Source organism: Aegilops tauschii, chromosome 6 (genome assembly GCF_002575655.3).
Source record: "Aegilops tauschii subsp. strangulata cultivar AL8/78 chromosome 6, Aet v6.0, whole genome shotgun sequence".
NCBI lineage: Eukaryota > Viridiplantae > Streptophyta > Magnoliopsida > Poales > Poaceae > Aegilops > Aegilops tauschii.
The window spans coordinates 469,046,478-469,069,148 of record NC_053040.3 but is presented as its reverse complement, the minus strand read 5'-3'; the positions used below and the strand labels follow the sequence as shown (position 1 = coordinate 469,069,148).

The 22,671-nt window shown below is 49.3% G+C and overlaps 2 protein-coding genes across 2 annotated transcripts; one reads left to right on the top strand and one right to left on the bottom strand.

Annotated features, from left to right (window-relative positions):
• Window positions 1-10,817: 10,817 nt before the first annotated feature.
• LOC109770145 (cysteine proteinase inhibitor 5-like) lies at window positions 10,818-11,382 on the bottom strand. Its single transcript, XM_020328858.2, has one exon. It carries the CDS (start codon window positions 11,321-11,323, stop codon window positions 10,958-10,960), a length of 366 nt encoding a protein of 121 aa, XP_020184447.1. The 5' UTR covers window positions 11,324-11,382; the 3' UTR covers window positions 10,818-10,957.
• A 1,599-nt stretch (window positions 11,383-12,981) lies between these two features.
• On the top strand, window positions 12,982-13,455 carry LOC120967189 (uncharacterized). The gene has a single exon (XM_040393798.1). The coding sequence runs from the start codon at window positions 12,982-12,984 to the stop codon at window positions 13,453-13,455; it is 474 nt and encodes a 157-aa protein (XP_040249732.1).
• Window positions 13,456-22,671: the final 9,216 nt, after the last annotated feature.

Sequence of the window (22,671 nt, the reverse complement as noted above, 5' to 3'; positions counted from 1 at the left end):
ATAATGTTTAACGGAGTTTCCCCGGTTAAATTCGGATGTAACTTTTCGAGTAGATGATTTTTCATATAAAAAACTTTTCCATCCGAGTTCGTATGCAAAAGTTATGCCCATTTTAAGAAATTGCAGAGAGATTTTGCAAATAAAGTCGAAATTCATATTTGTTAATTTTCCAACAGCTAGACCTCATATCACATGGGAAACTTATTTTATTTTATTTTTTTGACATTTCCATCATTTTTTCTTTTGTTTTTTCTAAAACTGAAAAGGCGATCCAGGGGGGGGTAGAGTTTGAAAATGAGGCCTCAAATCCCTTTAGTCGCGGTTGGCCAGACCAACCGGGACTAAAGGTCTAAGCTTTAGTCCCGGTTGGTCTGGCCAACCGCGACTAAAGGTTCGGGCCATTAGTCGCGGTTGGCCAGACCAACCGGGACTAAAGCTTAGACCTTTAGTCCCGGTTGGCCTGGCCAACCGCGACTAAAGGCCTTCGGGCCAGCCTGAGGACCTTTAGTCCCGGTTGGCCAGGCCAACCGGGACTAAAGCCCCTCCCGTCCGCCAGCGCGCGCTGGGCCCAAATAGTTGGTCGCGGCTCCCCTCCTGAACCGCGACTAAAGACCCCTTTGGTCGCGGTTCGATTATTTTGGGGACTAATGGGGGCGTATGGAAGCCTCTTTTTCTACTAGTGCCGGTTATAGTAGACAGGATAATGGAACAACTTTTATGTTCACATATCCTTCTTATATACTCTCTGTAAAGAAATATAAGAGCGTTTAAATCATTAAAGTAATGATGATCTAAACGCCCTTATATTTCTTTAAACAGGGAGTACTATGTATCCTTATTTCAGCAATTTCCTCGACTGAATGTGGAAGTGTTTATTATTTCAGTCCGAATGTCTCAAACTGTTCTCTTTACTTTGCTTGAAATCTATTCCAGCAATTTCCTCGACTCAAACAAAATATAACTCTTCCTGTGTCTAAATGGTCACAACTTATTTCCCTCACAATGGTCAGAACTTGTCGGTTCCTCCTATGTCGGGGTTGGGCGAAAAAATTGCCAATGGTGCTACAGCTGGCGCGAAATTATTTGAATTTTTTTGTGAACACACATCCACATGTATAATAGGTATGAGCAAAATTTCATAAGAGTATACCTTCACACGTGGCGAAATAAAAGACAGATATGTATTTCCAAAACAGGACAACTTTTTGTTGTTGGACCGGATTTTTTTTGGACAGCCTACAAATCACAAAATTTTCAAAAAAAAACAAAAAAATTCACACCTTAGCTACGAACACATGTAAGTTTCCATTGTTTTTTTATATTTTTACTTTTAAATATGTATTTTGAAAAAAAATACCGAGCTCGGTCACCACTCGGGTGGGTGGTCCACTCTCTCCCTCCCTCTCTGTATTTGTTTGTGTGTGTATGTGTGATCGAATAGAACTTATATATGTATTGTCCTTCTATTTTACAGTTCATGACCCAAGATGCGATGCTCTTTGATTTTGTGCAGCAGTGATATTGCCTTCACTAAGGAGATATACTGAATACAATACATGAAAATAATTATGGCATTGACAACTGTGATATTCCCGTCACCCTAAAAATGTTTGATACACCACTCCCGCCACGCGTCCACACCACTCCCGCCTTCTTGCCGCTATAGAAACCAACATTCGCCGCTGCTCGCCACACGCTCGCCAAGCCGCCACCTTCCTTCTCTAGCCGCCCTTCTTCTCTCGCCCGGTGCCCTCATTCTCTCGCTGCTGCGGAAGCTCCTGGATGCCGAGGCGCATGGACACGCCGTCCTCGGGCTCCCGCTCCTCCGGGTCGGCGCCGGCGGCACTCCTCCCCATCAAGCCCGAGCCGTAGGAGACGCCGCTCCGCCGGCGCAGCCGCGGCGGCAACCTCGTCATCAACGAGGGCAGCTGGGTCCCTTCCCCTCCCCATGGCCACTCTCGCCTGGTCAAGCCGAAGAAGGAGCCGGCGGCAACCGTGGTGGTGAAGCAGGAGCACGAGGCCATGGCCGGCAACCTCGAGAGGGGCCTCGCTTGGTCGTGGTAGGACTACATGGCGCAGGAGATGGAGCGCCAACGCCACGCTCTGGAAGAAATCGCCGCACGGCGCCGCGGCCGCGACGAGGGCGGTGTCGTTGTGCTCTCCGACAGCGATGACGAGGTCACTGCGCCGAGCCAGCTGGTCCGCAGCGGCGACCCAGGGCAGGGCTGCAGCAAGGACGCCCCGAAGGACGGACCGTCGAGCGACAGCGACGACTACACCGTCTTCTACAACCTCCTCGGCATGAACAACTACGAGTAGATTTTTTTTATGTTCTAACCTACATTTCGTCCAAATCAAGCAAATTTCATAGATTTTGGGTTTTTATAATTTTTTTGGTCGATGCCGTTGCGGTCGCCGCTGGGAATCGATCCCCCCCCCCCCCCCCCCCCACCCGCCTAAATTATCACCGGCAAGCCTCCAAGAGGCGCTATTTTTCGCCTAAAATTGCCCTTGGGGGCCGAACGGCCGAAGATGCCCTAACGATCGTTTCCATCGGCATTAGGCTGGTCATGACCGACGTCTACCGTATCGATCAGGTATACTTAACCTAACTCCCGCCCGTAAATACTGGACAGGATAGAGATCGATCGTGGGATCGAACCAAGATTCGATCGAGTGTCTCTCTCTCAATGGGGACGGCACCTGCCGCTGCCGGTGGCGACCGGCTGAGCAGTCTTCCGGACTGCCTCCTGCACAGCGTGCTGTCGCACCTCCGCTCCCGGCAGGCGGTGCACACCAGCCTGCTCTCGCGCCGGTGGAGGCACCTCTGGCGCGCCGGAACCGGAGGCGTTCTACCGGGCAGATGGCGCTTTCGATGCGGCCATGTACGACGCGCACAGACAAGCGCAGGACAAGAGGATGGGCAGGGAGTTCATGCAGCGACAAGACTTCGAGGACTTCGCCGACTCCGTCCTGCCCCTCAACGTCGCGTCGCCGCTCGACGCGTACTGGCTGAACCTCGGCGCCGACGTGGACCTCCGCAGGGGCATGGACCGGTGGATCCGCCGCGGCCTTGCGCGCCGCCCCGCCGAGCTCCGCGTCGCCTGCGACTTCGACCATGCCGCTGGCGGCCACCACAGATCTCACAAGGATCCCTTCTTTTCCTTGGGCATCTTCTCCCGCACACCCACCGTCACCAGCCGTCTAACGAGGCTGTCCCTCTCCGGATTGATCCTTTTTGAGAGCTTCGAGGAGGAGCTGAGATCCCGGTGCCCTGTCCTGGAAGACCTGCAGCTCGTCAACTGCGAGTGCCACCGGCGGTCCTGGGACGACAACGCCAACCGCATCTGCATCGCCTCCCGGTCGCTCAAGAGGTTGGCCATCGAGAGCAGTTCCACTGAGGCGCGACTGTGCCTCACCGCTCCTGCCTTCGTTTCCTTGAACGTCGGCATGCCGGTCGCCGTCGAAGAAGAGATGCCGTCCCTTGCCGTGGCATCCATCTCATGCCATGCCGGTGTACTCGGTCTCCTGAAATCCCTTCGAACTGCCAGAGCTTTGGAACTGCGGTGGTTCACCGGATGGGTATGTACGTACGTACTATTCTATCTATCTTTCTTTGTGCATCAAATCAACTGATCTGTATAAGCTATATGGATTGGTTGGGGAGGAACCCGAACTGTTCAGCGAGTTTCATAACCTGAGAACGTTGGTCTCCAGCCGTTCGCCCCCCCCCCCCCCCCCCCCCCACGGCGCCGAAAAACTGTGCCCTGGGGGCGAGCCGGCGCTAGTTCAGCCCCTGGGGGCGGCCTAACTCCCACCCACGGCCCCAGGCGCCCTCCCCCCAGCTTTGGCAAATTCAAACGTAGTTCATTCCCGCGCCCAAAAATAAACGCCACAATCCGGCGATCAAGCGGTGATCGGCGATCGGCGATCGATGAAAAGTTCGGCGTACAAAAATCAGAACAGAAACGCGCATCAGACGGCGAGGTCGGCCTCCGGCGTCGGCGGAGTCGGCGTGCGCGGGCTTGACGGGGTCTCTATGCTTGGCGGCGTGGCTTCTGCGCTGCGGGCAGTCTCGGCGGCATCATCGGTCGGGCTTGTTCGTGTTGGGGATCGTAGCAGAAATTTAAAATTTTCTACGCACCACCAAGATCAATCTATGGAGTCATCTAGCAACGAGAGAGATGAGTGCATCTACATACCCTTGTAGATCGCGAGCGGAAGCGTTCAAGTGAACGGGATTGATGGAGTCGTACTCGTCGTGATCCAAATCACCGATGACCGAGCGCCGAACGGACGGCACCTCCGCGTTCAACACACGTACGGAGCAGCGACATCTCCTCTTTCTTGATCCAGCAAGGGGGGAGGAGAGGTTCATGAAGATCCAGCAGCACGACGGCGCGGTGGTGGAAGTAGCGGGGATCTCGGCAGGGCTTCGCCAAGCTCAGCGAGAGGGAGAGGTGTTACGAGAGGGAGAGGGAGGCGCCAGGGGCTGTGGTGCGGCTGCCCTCCCTCCCCCTCCTATATATAGGCCTCCTGGGGGGCAGCCCTGGGAGATCTGATCTCCAGGGGGGCGGCGGCCAAGGGGTGGCTTCCCCCCAAGCCAAGTGGGGGGCGCCCCCACCCCTAGGGTTTCCAACCCTAGGCGCAGGGGGAGGCCCAAGGGGGGCACACCAGCCCACCAGGGGCTGGTTCCCCTCCCACTTCAGCCCATGGCGCCCTTCGGGATAGGTGGCCCCACCCGGTGGACCCCCGGGACCCTTCCGGTGGTCCCGGTACAATACCGGTAACCCCCAAAACTTTTCCGGTGGCCGAAACTGGACTTCCTATATATAATTCTTCACCTCCGGACCATTCCGGAACTCCTTGTGACGTCCGGGATCTCATCCGGGACTCCGAACAATTTTCGGGTTATCGCATACTAATATCTCTACAACCCTAGCGTCACCGAACCTTAAGTGTGTAGACCCTACGGGTTCGGGAGACACGCAGACATGACCGAGACGACTCTCCGGTCAATAACCAACAGCGGGATCTGGATACCCATGTTGGCTCCCACATGTTCCACGATGATCTCATGGGATGAACCACGATGTCGAGGATTCAATCAATCCCGTATACAATTCTCTTTGTCAATCGGTACGTTACTTGCCGAGATTCGATCGTCGGTATCCCAATACCTTGTTCAATCTCGTTACCGGCAAGTCACTTTACTCGTACCGTAATGCATGATCCCGTGACCAACCACTTGGTCACTTTGAGCTCATTATGATGATGCATTACCGAGTGGGCTCAGAGATACCTCTCCGTCATACGGAGTGACAAATCCCAGTCTCGATCCGTGTCAACCCAACAGACACTTTCAGAGATACCTGTAGTGTACCTTTATAGTCACCCAGTTACGTTGTGACGTTTGGTACACCCAAAGCACTCCTACGGCATCCGGGAGTTACACGATCTCATGGTCTAAGAAAATGATACTTGACATTGGAAAAGCTCTAGCAAACGAACTACACGATCTTTGTGCTATGCTTAGGATTGGGTCTTGTCCATCACATCATTCTCCTAATGATGTGATCCCGTTATCAATGACATCCAATGTCCATAGTCAGGAAACCATGACTATCTTTTGATCAACGAGCTAGTCAACTAGAGGCTCACTAGGGACATGTTGTGGTCTATGTATTCACACATGTATTACGATTTCCGGATAACACAATTATAGCATGAACAATAGACAATTATCATGATCAAGGAAATATAATAATAACCATTTTATTATTGCCTCTAGAGCATATTTCCAGCAGTTCGCGGCGTCGGCGTGCGCGTGGGAGTGGGCGGCGTCGGCGTGGGCGTGGGCGTGGGCGGCGTCGTCGAGGGAAGCCGGTCCAGGATGAGGCCGACATGCGCCTTGTACCACGCCTTGACCGCCTCGTCGGTGCTCTGGAGCATGTCCGCCCCGCCCAGCAGGAAAGCCAGGTCGGTGTTCCTCTTCTTCGCGACGACGTTGGTCCGGAGTAGGTCGAGCTTGACGGCGCTTGTCGACATCAACACCGACCACCGCGCCTCGGTCTTCTCTTCACGAAGGACGGCCCGGGCCTGTGCGTCGGCGAGGCAGTGCTGGATGGATTCCTGCACGCGAGCGGTGGCCGCGTCGGCGTGTTTCCCCTTCTTGGCACCTTTGTTGCCGTCCGGCCGCCCTTCTGATGCGCCCGGAGCCGGCGCGCCCGGCTTGTATGTCTCCTTGGCCTTCTCGAGGGTGCGCCGGACTTCCGCTCACTTGTCGCACTTGTCAATGCGCTTGTAAACGTGGAGGTACTTGAACTCGGCGTCGTTGTTGCTCTGCCTATATAGGCCGAACATGCGCAGCAACTGCGCGGGGACGAACAAACAGTTGGCGGGCGCACACGGCGAAGAGAGACGGGAGACCGGCGTGGCATACCTGATCCTCAATGCTGGCGCCGCTCTCCGGGCGAGCGGCCACCTCCTCGACGACACCATGCCATTTGTTGCACGCCCCCTGGATGCGCCCCCAATGGTTCGCCATCGCCTTCGACCCGCGCTGCATGTAGACGCCTTTGAAGTAGGGGTCGACGAGCTTGCGCTCGTCGAACTCGGCCTTGATGCGCGCCCAGTACGTGTCGATGCTCTGGTTCGCGCCGGTGGTCGGCGGTGACGGCCTCCCGTCGCTGTACTTCTACCCTCCAATCGGCGTTTGTCATGCCCGGCGGCTTGGACGGCGGCGCCCTCGGCTTCCTCTGCTTCGGCTGGGCGACGGAGGCGGTCGCGGTTGCCGCGGCGCGGGGGACGATGTACTTCTTCAGTGCCATGGCGGCCGGCTGGGAGGCGAGCGGGAGAGAGAATGGCGGGAGGAAAGGAGAAAATGGGAGGGAACTGGGAGAAAAGCGGGGAGAAACGCCGGGAAGAAGCGCTCGACTCGCCGACAGGGCGGACCCACGTGCGCCTTTTCGCTTGTGCCGGCGCCCCAGGCGCCCCCCAGGGCGCCGGATTCTGCCTGGGTCCGCCGGCACCAGATTCGGCCCGAGCCGGCGAAAAACGGGCTTCTGGAGGGGGGGCGACTGGGCCGTTTTTTCGGCGCCGGCGCGGCAAAAACGCCTTGGGAGGGTCTATTGGGGGCGCGGCTGGAGATGCTCTGACAGAATGTGAGATTGGGGATGGATGCCATGTTCTGGCGCATGTGTTGAAGAGCTTCCCGAATCTGGAGAGAATCGTGCTGCAAGATTGCATGGTGTTGTATCTTTTGCCGAGAGTCTTAACTAATGTGTAGACAGTTTACTGCAATTGAACTTTGGTTTAATAATCTACTACCATCATCTCACTACATTCATCATCACAGATCTCGGGGAGTTGTATGAGGGCCAGTCGCCGCGGCGCCCCACTCCACGGGTGCTGCCAGAACCTCAAATCGATACAAGTCAGATATGAAGGGCATGATGTTGCTCATCTGCCGGTTGCCGCGTTGAGGGGGGTTCCAAAGAATGCGGTCAAGTTGCACCGCGGCGGCCAAAGACCAACCAGTCCCGTCCAGTGGCTCGATTGGATGCAGCGCATCGTCTCTTGCAGCAGCCATGCCATTGGCCTAAGCCAGGTACCTTTCATAGCTACAAGCTACTGCTACTGCTAGATCCTACCCACTTCCAATTCCAACTCAAAACCTTCCTCGTGGTGGGTCGCCATATAAGTAGCTAGCGTATATATTGATTCCCGTTCCTCTGTGTCTCTTACACAGCGATATGTGGCTGCTGCCTCTGCCATCGCCCCTCTGTCAGACTCCGACGAAGAGCACGAGTCCGCTACACGGAAGCAGCTTGCTAGCGAGTGAATTACAGAAAACCACCCCATTTGGGGTTAGCTTTGTGGAAAACTACCTAGTCCCTAATTATTTGCAAAACGCACAGCGGATTCGGTAAACTTGTTGCAAATAGCACTCATGAGGTGATCTGGCCTGTTTTATCACTTTCTGACAAGTGGGGTCAGATTGTAAGAGCAAAAAATTTACACACACCCCTTGATCTAAAACAGAAAAGCAATCAGCCCCCCACCCCTCGGGCAGAGGCGCGCTGGGCGTCGGGTTCATGGCCTCCGCCGCGCTGCTTGGCCGGCGGCGCTGGAGCGACGCGCTGGCTGGGACGGGGAGAGCGGAGCCGTCGGCCGGCGAGCAGTCGCCGCTCATGTGCGTAGTGCAGGAGGACCCCCCTCCCGCGAGCACGCGCCCCGGGGCAGAGAAGGACGGCCTGACGGCTCCGGTGAGGCGGACACCCTTCTACCGCGCGAGCACGCGCGCCGGCGAGGCGGCCACCCTTTTCCTGCGCGATCACGCGCCCCGGCGAGGCGTTCTTCCTCCTCCCGCGCGAGCATGCGCCCCTGGCTTCCGGCGAGGCGACGTCCCTCCTCCCCGCGAGCATGTGCCCTGAGCTCCGGTGAGCACATGGCCTTCACCTCGCGCGCGAGCACGCCCTTCAACGCCCGCCATGGCTGCCCCTTGGCTAGCTGCAGTGGCCGCCGTCGGCCATCAGCATCGAGGGGAGGGGGGCAGGACGACGCCGCACGGCGAGATCCACAGCCATGGCGACCCGCGTCATCAATCCCGGCCAACGCGGCCTCACCTCTCGCCTTTCCGGCCGTCGCCGATGGTAGACGAGGCGGCGGTGGAGAAGAAAAGAAAAGGGAGGAGGAAGGAGATGGTAGACAGGGCAGCGGTGGTCGCCGGCGACGAGGATGTCGGAGTGGCGCGGGGGCTGGGTAGCTCGGGGGCTCTGGCTCTCCCGATCCAGACGGGGTCGAAGCAGGGGGGCTCTGATTGCTTTTTCTTTTTAGATCCAGGGGCATGTATGTCAAAACTTTGCCAAGTCAGCTTCTTACAATCTGACCCCACTTGTCAGAAAGTGATAAAACGGGTCAAATCACCTCATCAGTGCTATTTGCAAAAAGTTTACCGAATTCGCGGTGTGTTTTGCAAATAATTAGGGACTAGGTAGTTTTCCGCAAAGCTAACCCCAAATGTGATGGTTTTCTGCAATTCACTCCTTGCCAGCAAGAAGCATGCGAGGGACATCGCCTTCAAGGCGCGCCCAAGGGGCCACCTAGCCTGATTCTGAAGATCAATCGGTCTGCAAGGTGGACAAGCTAATAAGCCGTCCACTGCACACTGAAACCCTTCCAGACCATTTGCCGTTATCTTATTTTCTTCAAAAAGGGATCTTCTCCCTTTCTCTACATACACACGTTGGCTGGAAAGAAAAATGTGTGCTTATATTTCTCTGTGCGCAAGGGATGAAAACAAAGCTTTTGTTGGTGTCCGGGTGGAAACATTTTATTCATTCATGTTCTATTTCCAAATGACCGTCATGTGCTCTACTGGAAACGATCGCACGCGAACCTTGCAGGTTCCCTGCTCATCGTTTTATAGTCCATATAAAGAGGAGAACACCATTGTACTACGTACGTTTGACGGAATTATTAACAAAGAAACCTCTACCCATTTTTCTATGTGTATGTTTTTAGTGTATTCTATGTGTATGTAGTTGTGTGCATCCGCAAGGTTGACTACATCCTAGGTTCAAAGAAAAAAAGGTTGAATACATCCTCTACAATGAGATGAGCATGGGCAGCCCAGCCCAAAACCCGAAATCCGACAGTCCGGTCAGCTTTAGCTTCGGTTTCGTCAAAAGGGTGGTCTGAAGCCTGAAATAACACCAAAAATGCTTAAAATGGATTTGAGTGAAAAACATAAATAATAATGTCTGAATATATTCCAAAAAAATATTACTTTAATGGTTTTAAACAGGAAAATATCATAGTTCTATTTTTTAGACCGTGTCCGCTTGGGCTCGGATTATTTAGGTTTGCCTTTTTAAAACCAGCCCAAAAAAGCCCGGATTGAGGAAGGACCATGATTACACTACGCCTCCCACTCCACAACCCTTGTACCGGACTCGCCGACGAAGATTGTGGTACAATGTTTTCATAAATAGCCGGAAATTAATGGCACAATGAGAATTCCAAATCGGACTAGTTGGTATAGGTAATAAAAATTGAAAATGAAGTTTTGCAACAAAAGAACAAATTACTAAGATGTAGTTGAACTAAGGATACTTTGTAAAAGATAAACTTTTTGAAATATGTTCACCATCTAGAAAAAAGTCACACATGACAAAAATATTGTACAAGATAATACTTGAAATACTTCAATGAAGAGCATATGCGACTTTATGTTATTTAAAAACGGTCACAAGGACTGATTAGTACCGTTTAACAAAAAAATGCATGTGAATTACTGTGAAATAGCATGAATGAATTTATCTTTTTTAAATGAATGAGGTTATCTATTGAAACAACATAGAAAAGAATGAAGGAGAAATGTAAAAAATGAAAATGAAAAATGAAAGAAACAATACTCGGTAATGAGCCGACCAAAAAGGGGCAGCACTACACAGCGCATAGGATCGTGCAACGGGCCAATTTTTCCTGAGGGCGCGACACTTATCAGGATCCATCTTATAATTTTTTTTGAAAGTCTAGAGAAATTGCATACATTTGTTCAAACAACGGAAATGCAAAAATTAGGGCTGTTCCTCCTTTTTGGTAGACATAGTACAAATGCAAATGCTCATAACACATACATACCCAGCCCTATGAACACATGAGCACCTCCAAGAGACTTAGTCGGCGGATCAGGTCTTGAGATTGACAAAGTCTGGTTCCCTTAGCAGGCGAACATCCTACACACTTGTCTAGTTTGTACGTATAGTAAATTAAGTACTGCAGTAGTATAATATTTACGAGTATGAAAAGTCTCAAACTAGAAATATGTAGTTCATTCATAGAGGCCAATAAAGAATGGAACGAAATTATTTATTATTGCTGGCTGGAAAAAGAACGCAACAATAACCTCAACGATCTGTCACTACAACAGCCAGCCATCGATCGTTCAAGCTCAACAGGTTGTGCCGAAGGAGACGAGCTTGCATGTGGAAGTGGAACTGCCCGAAGAGTTGTGGTCGATCACCTCCACCTGATATATTTTGTGCGAGCCGTCGAGCCGCAGCGCGTCGACGTCAAGCAGGTATGTGGTGACGCCTGTGTTTTGAACCTTGCCGCTCACAACCTTGGCGAACCTGAGCCCGCAGTTTGTCACCTTGTTTTGCTCGTCCACCGCGCACTTGCCGAGCCCTTGGACGTGAGGGTCGGCGACATTGGGGATCGGTTGCCATTCCCCATCAGGCGCTGCAGCTGCAGTGGGTGTGTAAAGAATAGCAGCACCGGCGAGGAGGAGGAGGAGGAGGAAGCTGCTACTTCTCATTGTGTCTTGGCAGCGGCTATGCTATGCTACCTTGAGATGGAGTTTGGTTAGAAACTAGGATCGTGTGTGGAGAAGAGGTGGGGATTGGGGAGCATTTAAATAGAGGATCGGGTAACTAGTAGGAGTACGTACGAGTAGGAAAGTATTAATTTATGGAAACTAAAATTAGGCGTATTTCCATATTTAGAAATATACTAATTGATTGTACGCATAATATTAGAGAGTTAAGTGGCGATTTAATTGGCAGCAATTAATATTAGGCGACTCTCCAGCATGCATGATTTCTGTTGATTGGCTGGAACGGTTACTGATGATTTAACTGATATAGAAATTAATATTAGGCGTCTTCTATATTTAGCTGATATATTACCAATCAATTGGATTCATATGCCCCATAGTGTGTATATACCTAGCTTTTTTTTTTGAGCATCAGTACAGGCACAAGCGCTCATATATACGCGCATACATTCACCCCTATGAACACACACGTACACCCTACCCCTATGAGCACCTCCGAGAGACTGAGCCGGCATATCATTTTGAGATTTACGAAGCCACCATAGGCGTCTCGTCGTCGACGGGAACGTTTCCTCCCACTGAAAGCGCATCGCCGGAAATCCTGAAATAAATCCAGGAATAATGCGAGCACCAGGATTTGAACCCTGGTGGGTTGGGGATACCACTGTCCACCTAACCATCTCAACCACAGGTTGATTCGCATGTATATACCTAGCTAAAAGTTAATTTAATTTGATGTTCACACCGATGAACATTTTCTGAATAACATGATTGCCCTATGTAACATTCAAAATTTTGTCCTTTACATTTTTCTTGAATTAAAGTCTAGCAAATTTAGGATAAATCATATTTTATATTTTTAGGATTGGTTAGATGTCCACAGAAACTCGCTACTTGACACCAAAAAAGCAGAATATTATAAAAGGTGTGCCTAGGGCTCATCTAGATGTGATATTACTTCATGGCAGTTACTCAAAAGAAAATCTAAGTTCGTGGCATCACCTGTTTGTGGCCTTTTCTTGGTTTTCTTTTGTCGTCCAAGCCCAGCGCGCCTCACACACTTGTACAGTTAAGAGCATCTCCACTCACCCCCCACCCCCAACAGACCCCCAGGACGACTTTTTTTCTGTCGGCGCTGTAAAAAAACCAGTCCCCCCCCCCCCAGGACGTCGAATTCCGCCGGTTCCATTTTCTGGCCCGGCGATCCCAGGCCGAACCCAGCGCACCGTGGGGGCACTTGGGGGCTTCGGCGGAAGGGAAAGTGGCACATGGGCCACCACTGTCAGGCGAGAAACGCCTTTTCCCTGCCCAGATTCGACCCCCGCGCGCTGTAGGACGCCACTTCCCCTTTCGCCGCCGTGACGATCCCGGCGCCGCCCACCTGCCCACAACCCGCTGCTCCGCCGCTAGAAAGGCCATTTACGCGCCGGAAAGAGAGGATTTCATCCCGGCAGCCTCCATCGCGCTCCCCGGCGAGCTTTCCAGAGCTCTGGCCACGCAGGCAGGGGATACCGGCGGCTGCGCGCCCGTCAGGTGTTCAGCAATTGGCCTGTTCAGCAATGGTCTCCGACGACGAACAGGCGTTCACGGCGCTGCTGGAGGAGGAAGCCAAGGCCGACACCCAGGACGAATAGCACCTCATGATCCTCGCCGCTCTGGTCGGCCTATTCGCGAACAATGTGAAGTCGCGGCGAGGTGGCTCGGCGCCGGGCCGCCGTAAGAGCAAGCAGAGGCATCGACTGGAGGGCTATTGCTTGCTCTACACCGACTACTTCGCCGACGCTCCACTACACGGCGAGAAAGTATTTCAGTACCGTTATCGAATGAGCCGAAAGCTCTTCCTCAGGATTGTGAATGTCATCCGGGAGTTCGACAACTACTTCAAATGCAAGAAAGATTGCACCGGCACAGTTGGATTCTACTCACTCCAGAAGTGCACGACAACTATGAGGATGCTTGCATACGGAGCTCCCGATGATATACTGGAAGACTATGGACGCATGGCCGAGTCCACCACCATTGAGTGTTTGTACAAGTTTTGCGGGCAGTGGTGGCAGTGTTTGGACCACAATACTTGCGATCACCCAATGCCGATGACACTGCTCGAATCCTAGCATAAAATGCAACAAGAGGATTTCCTGGGATTCTAGGAAGCATCGATTGCATGTATTGGGCATGGAAAAACTGTCCATTTGCTTGGCAAGGGATGTAAAAAGGTGCCAAAGGAGCTTGCAGTGTGGTACTTGAGGCAGTGGCCACACAAGACCTCTGAATTTGGCACTCCTTCTTTGGTATGCCGAGAACTCACAATGACATCAATGTACTGCAGTGCTCGGGTGTCTTTGCCAAGCTTGTTGAAGGTCATGCTCCTCCGGTGAACATCGAGGTCAATGGGCGCCACTACAACAAAGGATACTACCTAGCAGATGGCATCTATCCAAGATGGTCCACATTTGTGAAGACTATCTCAAACCCTGTGCCAGGAGGCAAGAACTCTACTTTGCCAAGTGTCAGGAGGCTTGCAGGAAGGATGTCGAGCGAGCACTTGGTGTGCTCCAATCTCGATTTGATGTTGTCCGGTACCCCGCTCTGACCTGGTCGAAAGATCAAATGTGGAAATGATGACTTTCTATGTCATCTTGCACAACATGATCATTGAGAGCGAGCAGGAAGAGCCAGTGTTTGACACTGAGCCATATTAGAGCATCTCCAGCCGTTCGCCCCCCTAGGCGCCTGAAATATCGCCGCCTGGGGGTGAACCGGCGATAATCTAGGCATGGTGCCGGTCGGGTTCCCAGCCACCGCCCCCAGGTCGGCCCAGACGCCGTTTTTTGAAACATGAAATCGACCAAAACAAGACACAATTTCGTCCAAACTACGCGATTTCATTGATATTTTACAGAGAACTTAAAAACACAAACTAAAAACGACTACACCTAGCCATCACCGCCGCCCGCCTTCTACATGCCGAGGAGCCTGTAGAATCTGGTGTAGTCGCCGCCGTCATCGTCGTGTTGGGTGCCGCCGCCGTCCCTGCTGCACCCCTGACCAGCGTCGTCGATGCGTGGGGGTTGGACGGCCCAGACACATCCTCGTCGTCGCTGTCGAGGACGACCACGCCTCCCTTCTCGCGTCCGTGGCGCCGAGCTTTGAGTTCCTGTAAGTGCATCTAGTGCCCCTTAGTGATTTTGGTGTATTGAAGACTTATAGGTTAAGGGACTAATGTGTTTATGAGTGTACACAGGTCTATAAGTCTATGAGGAGTTTGATATTTACAGAGAAAGTCGACCCCTAAAAATGAAGTTCTTCGACTGAAGACTTTGGATTTCTGAAGACTTTCTGAAGACTTTGAAAGTGAAGAAATTGGTGTGACCTTGAAGACTTGGTATTCATTTGAGGAACATGAAGCGTGAAGACTTTCGTTTTCGTAGTTTCATTTTCTCTTTCTTGAGTCATAGGAAACACCGTAATGTTAAAGGGGGTCGAGGAAATACCAAGGAAAAATTTCCATGTGATGCTCAACTCAAAATCCTACACCTACCAATCCCTTCGAGTGAAGCCATTGGAAAGCTCATATAGTTCAGTCATATTCTTCAGTGACAGAGACGAAGTTCTTCCGGTCTCTGAGGAATTTGTTCTGACTGAGGGGTTAGGAATTCGCCAGTGCGAATTGCCTACACAGTGAGGAACATGATAGCCCTGAGGAATTTGATACTCAAATTTCCGACCGTTGCTGTGCTATGCGCCAGCTGTCCCAAAATATCTTATCCACCTAACGGTCATATCATTGAAGGGCATTTATGTCTTATCATGTCGGGCTGCTCCCTAGGCTATAAATAGCCGCCCCCTACAACCACTAGCTGGTTGGCTGCTCCGAGAGAAACGGACACTTGTCATTTGAGAGCATCCCATTCTCCGAGGACTTTGAGCGAAAATCATCAAGTGAGGAAAACCCAAACCCAAACACCTACAAACCCAAAGTGATTGAGCATCACTGAAGAGATTGATCCTGCGTGGATCGGACGCTTGTTACCTTTGAAGACTGTGCTTCTTCCAGACGGTTAGGCGTCATGGTCTAGAGCATCCAAGAGGAATTGTGGATCGCCGAGTGACCGAGTTTGTGAAGGTTCGGAAGTCATCTGAAGACTTACCACGAGTGATTGGGCGAGGTCTGTGTGACCTTAGCTCAAGGAGAATACGGTGAGGACTGTGTGTCCGGGATTGTGTGTCCTCAGGTTTAAATACCTAGCCGCTCCAACCAGATGTACATCTGAGACAGCAGTCGGTACTGGTCTACCAAATCATTGTCTTCACCAAGCCAACTGGTTCTATTTCCTCAACTCTTTCATTTCCTCATAACTGTGTTGTGCACTTGTTCATATCTGTGTTGTGCACTTGTTCATATCTGTGTTTGAAGACTTTGACTGAAGACTTTCCCAATTTTCTCAGTTCAATTTCTTCAGTCTGTTTGTCTTCATCCTGTGTTATCCTGTGTTTACGCTTTCTGTACTCTGTGCTTGTCTTCATTTCATCATGATGACCATGCTTGTGTTCTGCTATGCATACTTTTGAGTACTTATTCCGCTGCAAGTAGTTCTTCGCTAAGGAATTTCCTGACTGGCAAATTCCTCAGTGAAGAATTCATAAAAATCGCCTATTCACCCCCCTCTAGTCGACATAACGCACTTTCAATTGGTATCGGAGCAAGGTACTCCCTTGTTCTGTGTGATTTTGGTTTAACCGCCTGGAGTTTTAGTTATGTCGACCGCAGGTATGAAGAAAGTGACATGCCCCATCTTTGACGGTCACGAGTATCCCAAGTGGAAGGCCATGATGAAGAAGCACCTCATGGCGATGAACAGCAAATTGTGGACCGTCACTGAGATTGGTCTTACCGATCTATGCAAGACGGCGGAAGCTGATGACATTGGCAAGTACACTCTTCTCAACCTCACGGCGAAGGACGTCATCTTCTCCTGTCTGTCTCAAAATCAGTTCAGGAACATCATGCATCTCAATCATGCGAAGCTTATCTGGGACCATCTCTCTGAGGTCTATGAAGTTCATCGAACCCGTCATGATCCTTGGTTTGAGGACTTCAAGGAATCTTTCAAAGCGATGACATTCGAACCAGAATCATCATCCTCTTCATCATGCCTTATGGCAAAAAGTGCTGAGGTAACTGAATGCTACCTATCCGAGTCAAGTGATGATGAATCTGGTGATGAATTTGGACCCAGCTATGTCAAACTTGCTTCCCTTGCCACTAAACAACAAAGAGCTTTGGAAAAAGTTCAATACATGCTAAATAAGAGCGATGATATGTTGGGTGAAGAAATGGATCAGTCAAAAGCTTTGGCTGAAAGTCTTCAGAGACTTCATACTAAGTATGACACCCTTCAAGATCAACATAACACTCTCTTATCTGATCATGAGAAGCTTTCTTATGAATTTCTTCAAAGAAAGCAAGATCTTGAGAAGCTAAGAGTGATTTATGAAGATCTTCAAAAGGAGCGCGATTCATTACTTGCTCAACAAATCAGTGCTGCTCAGGAAGAATTTGCTCCTCCATGTTTGAAATGCATTGAACGTGAATCTGCTAATTCTTCACCTGAATGTTCAAATGCTTCTAATGCTACAAATTCTTCAACTGTCTCTGCTATCACTAATTCCTCATTTGAGGACATTGCTAGTATCACTGACGATGCAGGGCTGAAGGAATTGTACATGACAGGCATGTACAAAAGCCTCAAAGGGCATCAGACTCTTTGTGATGTGCTTAAAAAGCAGATCCTCAACAGGAACCCTAGGAAAGAGGGTATTGCCTTTGAGAGGAAACTCAATGCTGATGGTACATATTGGAAGCCTGAGCAGTATCCCAAAACCTCATGGGTTGCTGCAAAGGGACCTCCAGTTGATCCATCTTATTTATCTGGCTTTACATGTGAATCTTCTCATTCTTCTGATGAGTCATTTGACTCCAACTATAAACTGTTTAAAAATCAGAATGGTGAAGTATTTGCTAGATATGTTGGCACTAACTGCAGGAACGGTTCTCCTATGAAGAAAATCTGGGTTCCCAAAAGGTGCCTTGAAAGTCTTCAGGTGAATGTCCTCATGACACCACCTGTGAAGAATAGGAACCCCAGATCAAATTCTTCATATGGATCCAAGTCCTCATACGGATCGAATTCCTCACGTGGATCATATTCCTCAAAAGGATCAAAGTCCTCATATGAACATCATCGTGCTAACAACTCTGTTCGCAGGGAAGAGCTAAGGGCTATGAATATGAGCATTATTCTTCTAATCATTATGTTCATAAGTCCTCGAAGAATTTCTCTGCTTATTCATATGCTTACCCTAACTCCTCTTATGTGAAACGAAATGGATTGGCTTCTATGCCACCTTTCTCGTATGGAGCTCACAGAGTGATGAACTCTTTGCCACCCCTTCAGATGTGGGTGGTGAAGAAAAAGAACTAATCTTTTATGCAGGGTCAGGTCTCCAGACGTACTTTAACGTGTGAAGAATTTGCTGGAGACCTGAAAAGTGCCTGAAAGGACGCAGGCTAATCATGAAGAAATTAACTTTCATTTCTCACGTCCTCATACTGTTTTAACTGTTGCATTGCTTGATGAAATTGGTCTGATGAATTGTGATGTCATATTCTTCACTGATGAAGTATATGAAGTTCGTAAGCTGCACTAATTCATCTGCAGGATGATCAACCCAAAGCCACTGAGTGGGTCCTCGATAGTGGAGGTACAAATCACATGATTGGTGACAAGAATCTATTGATGGATGCTCCCTTATCACCATCGCATCTGAAGCATATCATCTTCGCTGACAAAGGCAAAAGTCAGGTATTGGGTCTAGGTAAGGTTGTGATCACAAAGGATCGACACATGGACAAAGTCATGCTTGTCGAGTCCTTAGGATACAACCTCATGTCTGTCTCAATGCTTTGTGATCTTGATATGGTTGTTGCCTTTGGCAAGTATCGTTGTGCTGTGGTTATGGAAGCTGACAATTCCAAAGTCTTCGAAGGCTTTAGGAGAGGAGACCTGTATATTGTTGATTTCTCTATAGGACCGCAACCAGCAGTGTGCCTACTTGCAAAAGCTTTAGAAGGCTGGCTATGGCATCGACGACTTGGTCATGCAGGCATGAGGAATTTGCACACGCTTGGGAAGAAGAAGCATGTCATAGGCATTGAGAATGTCAAATTCCTCAAGGATCACTTGTGTGGAGCTTGTGAAGCTGGACAGATGACCAAGGCTAAGCATCCAGCGAAGACTATCATGACCACTACTCGACCATTTGAATTGCTTCATATGGATCTCTTCAGTCCTAACCATTACTCAGCAGTCACAAATGATGCATCTCTCTATGGCTTTGTTATTGTTGATGATTACTCTTGATACACATGGGTACATATTGTTACTTACAAACAGGAAGTGCAGGAAGTCTTCAAACGATTTTCCTCGAGGGCTTCAACCAACTTTGGTGTGAAGATCAAGCACATTAGAAGTGACAATGGAACTGAGTTCAAGAATTCTGGTCTTGATGACTATCTTGATGAACTTGGTATTACTCATGAGTTATCTGCTCCTTACACTCCTCAGCAGAATGGCGTCGTGGAGCGCAAGAACAGAACTCTTGTTGAGATGGCTTGCACTATGCTTGATGAGTACAAGACGCCTCGTCACTTCTGGATTGAGGCAATTTATACTGCGTGCCACATCATCAACAGGGTATATCTTCACAAATTCTTCAAGAAGACTGCCTATGAACTCCTCACTGACAAGAAACCCAATGTGAGTTATTTCAAAGTCTTCGGTGCTAAATGTTGGATTAGAGACCCTCATCACAATGCTAAATTTGCACCAAAAGCACATGAAGGTTTTAAGCTTGGTTACGGAAAGGACTCGCACACCTACAGAGTCTTCAACAACGTTCTTCACAAGGTTGTTGAAACTGTAGATGTGCGGTTCGATGAAACTAATGGCTCGCAAAGAGAGCACCTACCCTCTGTGATAGATGAACCAGCACCTGAGGAAACTATCAAGTTCAAGGCTACTGAGGATGTCATTCCTACCGAAGAATCTGCTGAAGAATTCATTCCTGAACGTGAAGAACGTCGAGCTAATGCACCTGAAGAAAATGCTAAAGAAAATGGCGCTGAAGAAAATGCTGATCAAATTCCTCGACGACAACCAACTCATCCTCGCGTTGCAAAAGAAGTGCAAGTTGAAAAGATCATCGATGACATTGAAGCACCAGGTCCTCTCACATGCTCAAAAGCTTCACATTTATCTAACTTTTGTGGCCACTATGCTTTTGTCTCTATCACAGAGCCCACTAAGGTAGATGAAGCATTTCTGGAGCCTGAGTGGATTCAGGCCATGCAAGAAGAATTACATCAATTCGAACTCAACAACGTCTGGGAACTGGTTAAACGTCCAGATCCTCGCAAGCACAATATCATTGGCACAAAGTGGATCTACCGCAACAAGCAAGATGAAAATGGCCTTGTGGTGAGGAATAAGGCATGGCTTGTAGCACTACAAAAAAAATACACTTCCGTGATGATACGTGTTTGTCACAGTAGGTCGCGTTTTTTGTCATGCATGTACATCCATGACAAATTTATGACAGAATCAAGATAGTCATACCTGTGCTGTCGTAGAAGTGTTCCATGACATTACCAAAATTATCATCACGGAAGTGTCCACTTCCATGACGATAAATCGCGTGTCACAGAAGTGCTTTCGTCAAGGGTGACCGACACGTGGCATCCACCGTAACGGAACGCCGTTAAGCTATCGGATCGGGTTTTGGATCCGATAACCCGTTAACAGCCGCGACCAATGGGGATTTTCCACGTGTAAAATCATCATTGGCTGGAGGAAACACGTGTCGGCTCATCGTTGGGACAGATGTCATCCACTCATTGGACAGAAGGCGCCTATGATACGTCGACACGTGGCACGGCCCATCAAGTTTAAATGGGCCGACCCAACTAAAGGCCCACAAGATTTTGCGGACCATAATGGGCCGGCCTAGCTAAAGGCCCACAAGATTTTGCGGACCATAATGGGCTGGCCTAGCTAAAGGCCCACAAGATTTCGCGGGCCATAATGGGCCGGCCCAGGTAAAGGCCCACAAGACTTTTGTGTGCCATAATGGGCCGGCCCAGGTAAAGGCCCACAAAATTCTTGCGGATCATAATGGGCCGGCCCAGGTAAAGGCCCACAAAATTCTTCCGGATCATAATGGGCCGGCCCAGCTAAAGGCCCACGAGATTTCGCCGACACTAATGGGCCGGCCTAGCTGTAGGCCCACAAGATTTTGACGACCCTAGTAGGCCGGCACATTAACTGGCTGCCATGTTTTGGGCCAAATGCCGGCCCATATTTGATCCGGTCCATTAATGGCCTGCCATGTTTCGGGCCTAATAATGGCCCATATGAGATCCGGCCCGTTAAAAGCCTCCCACGTTCTGGGCCAAATCACGACCCAGATCAGGTCCGGCCCTTTAAGAGGCTTTGGCCTCAATTATGGCCCATATCAGATTGGGCCCGTTAACTGGACACTATGCTTTTGGGCCCACTTGCTAAAGGCCCATTTAGTAATTTGGCCTGATATTAGTTTCGGCCTGTTAAGGGCCCGTTTAACATTTCTGCCCTATATTAATTTTGGCCTATTAAAAGCCCGTCATATAGTTGGGCCTAACTACGGCCCGGTTTGCATCCGGCCTGCTCGCAGCCGATATCTGATTGGGCCAAACAAGGACCGAGGCAATTTTGGCCTGTTAAAAGCCTGTGATTTGATTCGCACAATCATGGGCTGGGTCCATTTCGGGCTGCTGCCGGCCCATGAGCTGTTCGGCACGTTTCAGGCCCAACCTACTTCTCAGCCTCCTAAAAGCCCATTGAGTTTTCTTGCGAAAAGAGGGCCGGGGGTTACTCGGCCTATTAAAGGCCCAAATCTACTAGCGGGCCAGTTTGACGAGGCCCATGATGCGGATCATACATCGTGATTGCATGACGGCCCGATTATGTACCGTAATTTTACGGTTTGGCCGGTTTACTGCGAAGACAGGATATATATACAGTAAAATAACTGCAGCATCAGGAATAAGAAAAAACCTAGACTATACATTAAAAAAATTATGGCATATTACATCCACTGGGCATCAAAGTTCGCCACTATGATAATAAAGCACAAGCAGACAGCAGATTACATACACTGGGCATCAAAGATCGCCACCAGTGCAAATAAACACGCCGACAAAATAATATACAAAACCGACAGCACTTCAATAGAGTTCAAGAAAGGTTAGCCCTGCTGGCGAGCTGCAGCGCAACCACCTGAGCAAGATGATGAGACTGCGCTTGTTCAACACTTATATCTTCCTCACTCTGAAAGATAAACAAGCAGACAGATGACAGGTTTTGCACATAAAAGTATCAGTGCTGACAATTCATCACATTTCTTACTAACGAAGAAAGTGACACAGTTCAAAATTGCATTAACACAATATGGTATTGTTCAGGTCAAGACATGTCATGAAATGACATTGTGAAGGAGTTGGCAGCTTCACGACACCACTGGATTACAGATCAAGAACTCATAAGTATCAATGGTTAGTGTGCTGTCAATTTATCCCATTTCAGATTGGCAAATAAAGAGACGGTTTAAATAATAGTAGAATGATATGACATTGTTCATAGTTAAGACATTGCAGAATATGACATTGTGTTGTAGTGGGTAGGTTCACCACACCACTGGATTACGGATGAAGAACAGAAGCATACATGCAGTGCAAAAGAAGATCACTTGCTCTGTATAGTTTAATTTACATGGTATGAAGAAGGAACTTGGTTGTACAACTGAAAACTTAAATTGAGAAGGACAAACTTTTGTTTATGAACTACATAATAAACTTTAAACATGCAATTTGATGCAAACACCAAAAATAAACAACTGTTGCAGTCATGCCTAACCAAATATACACAACAAAGTTTGAAGGCTTGAGAAGGACAAACTTACATTACTGGTGAAGACAGGCTCTATAAAGCCCTTGTCCATGCTGATGGGGGGGCAATTCAAGAAGTTTACCACATAATCTTCTTCATAAGCATTGCCTTTATTCTACATTTTGTTAAGAGTAAATATAGATGTGATAATATACGAAAAAATGGAGAATATTTAAGATAAGATGAAGAGTGATGCTACATAACCAAGTAGCTATAAATGTATGTGCAGCGATACATGCAAAAGGCACAGCCAAGAGCAATGCACAGCTAAACTTCTTCGGTACC

Excerpts from the sequence above, each read along its gene's own strand:
- LOC109770145 (XM_020328858.2), bottom strand. The coding sequence starts at position 11,323 with ATGAGAAGTAGCAGCTTCCTCCTCCTCCTCCTCCTCGCCGGTGCTGCT.
- LOC120967189 (XM_040393798.1), top strand. The coding sequence starts at position 12,982 with ATGATCCTCGCCGCTCTGGTCGGCCTATTCGCGAACAATGTGAAGTCG.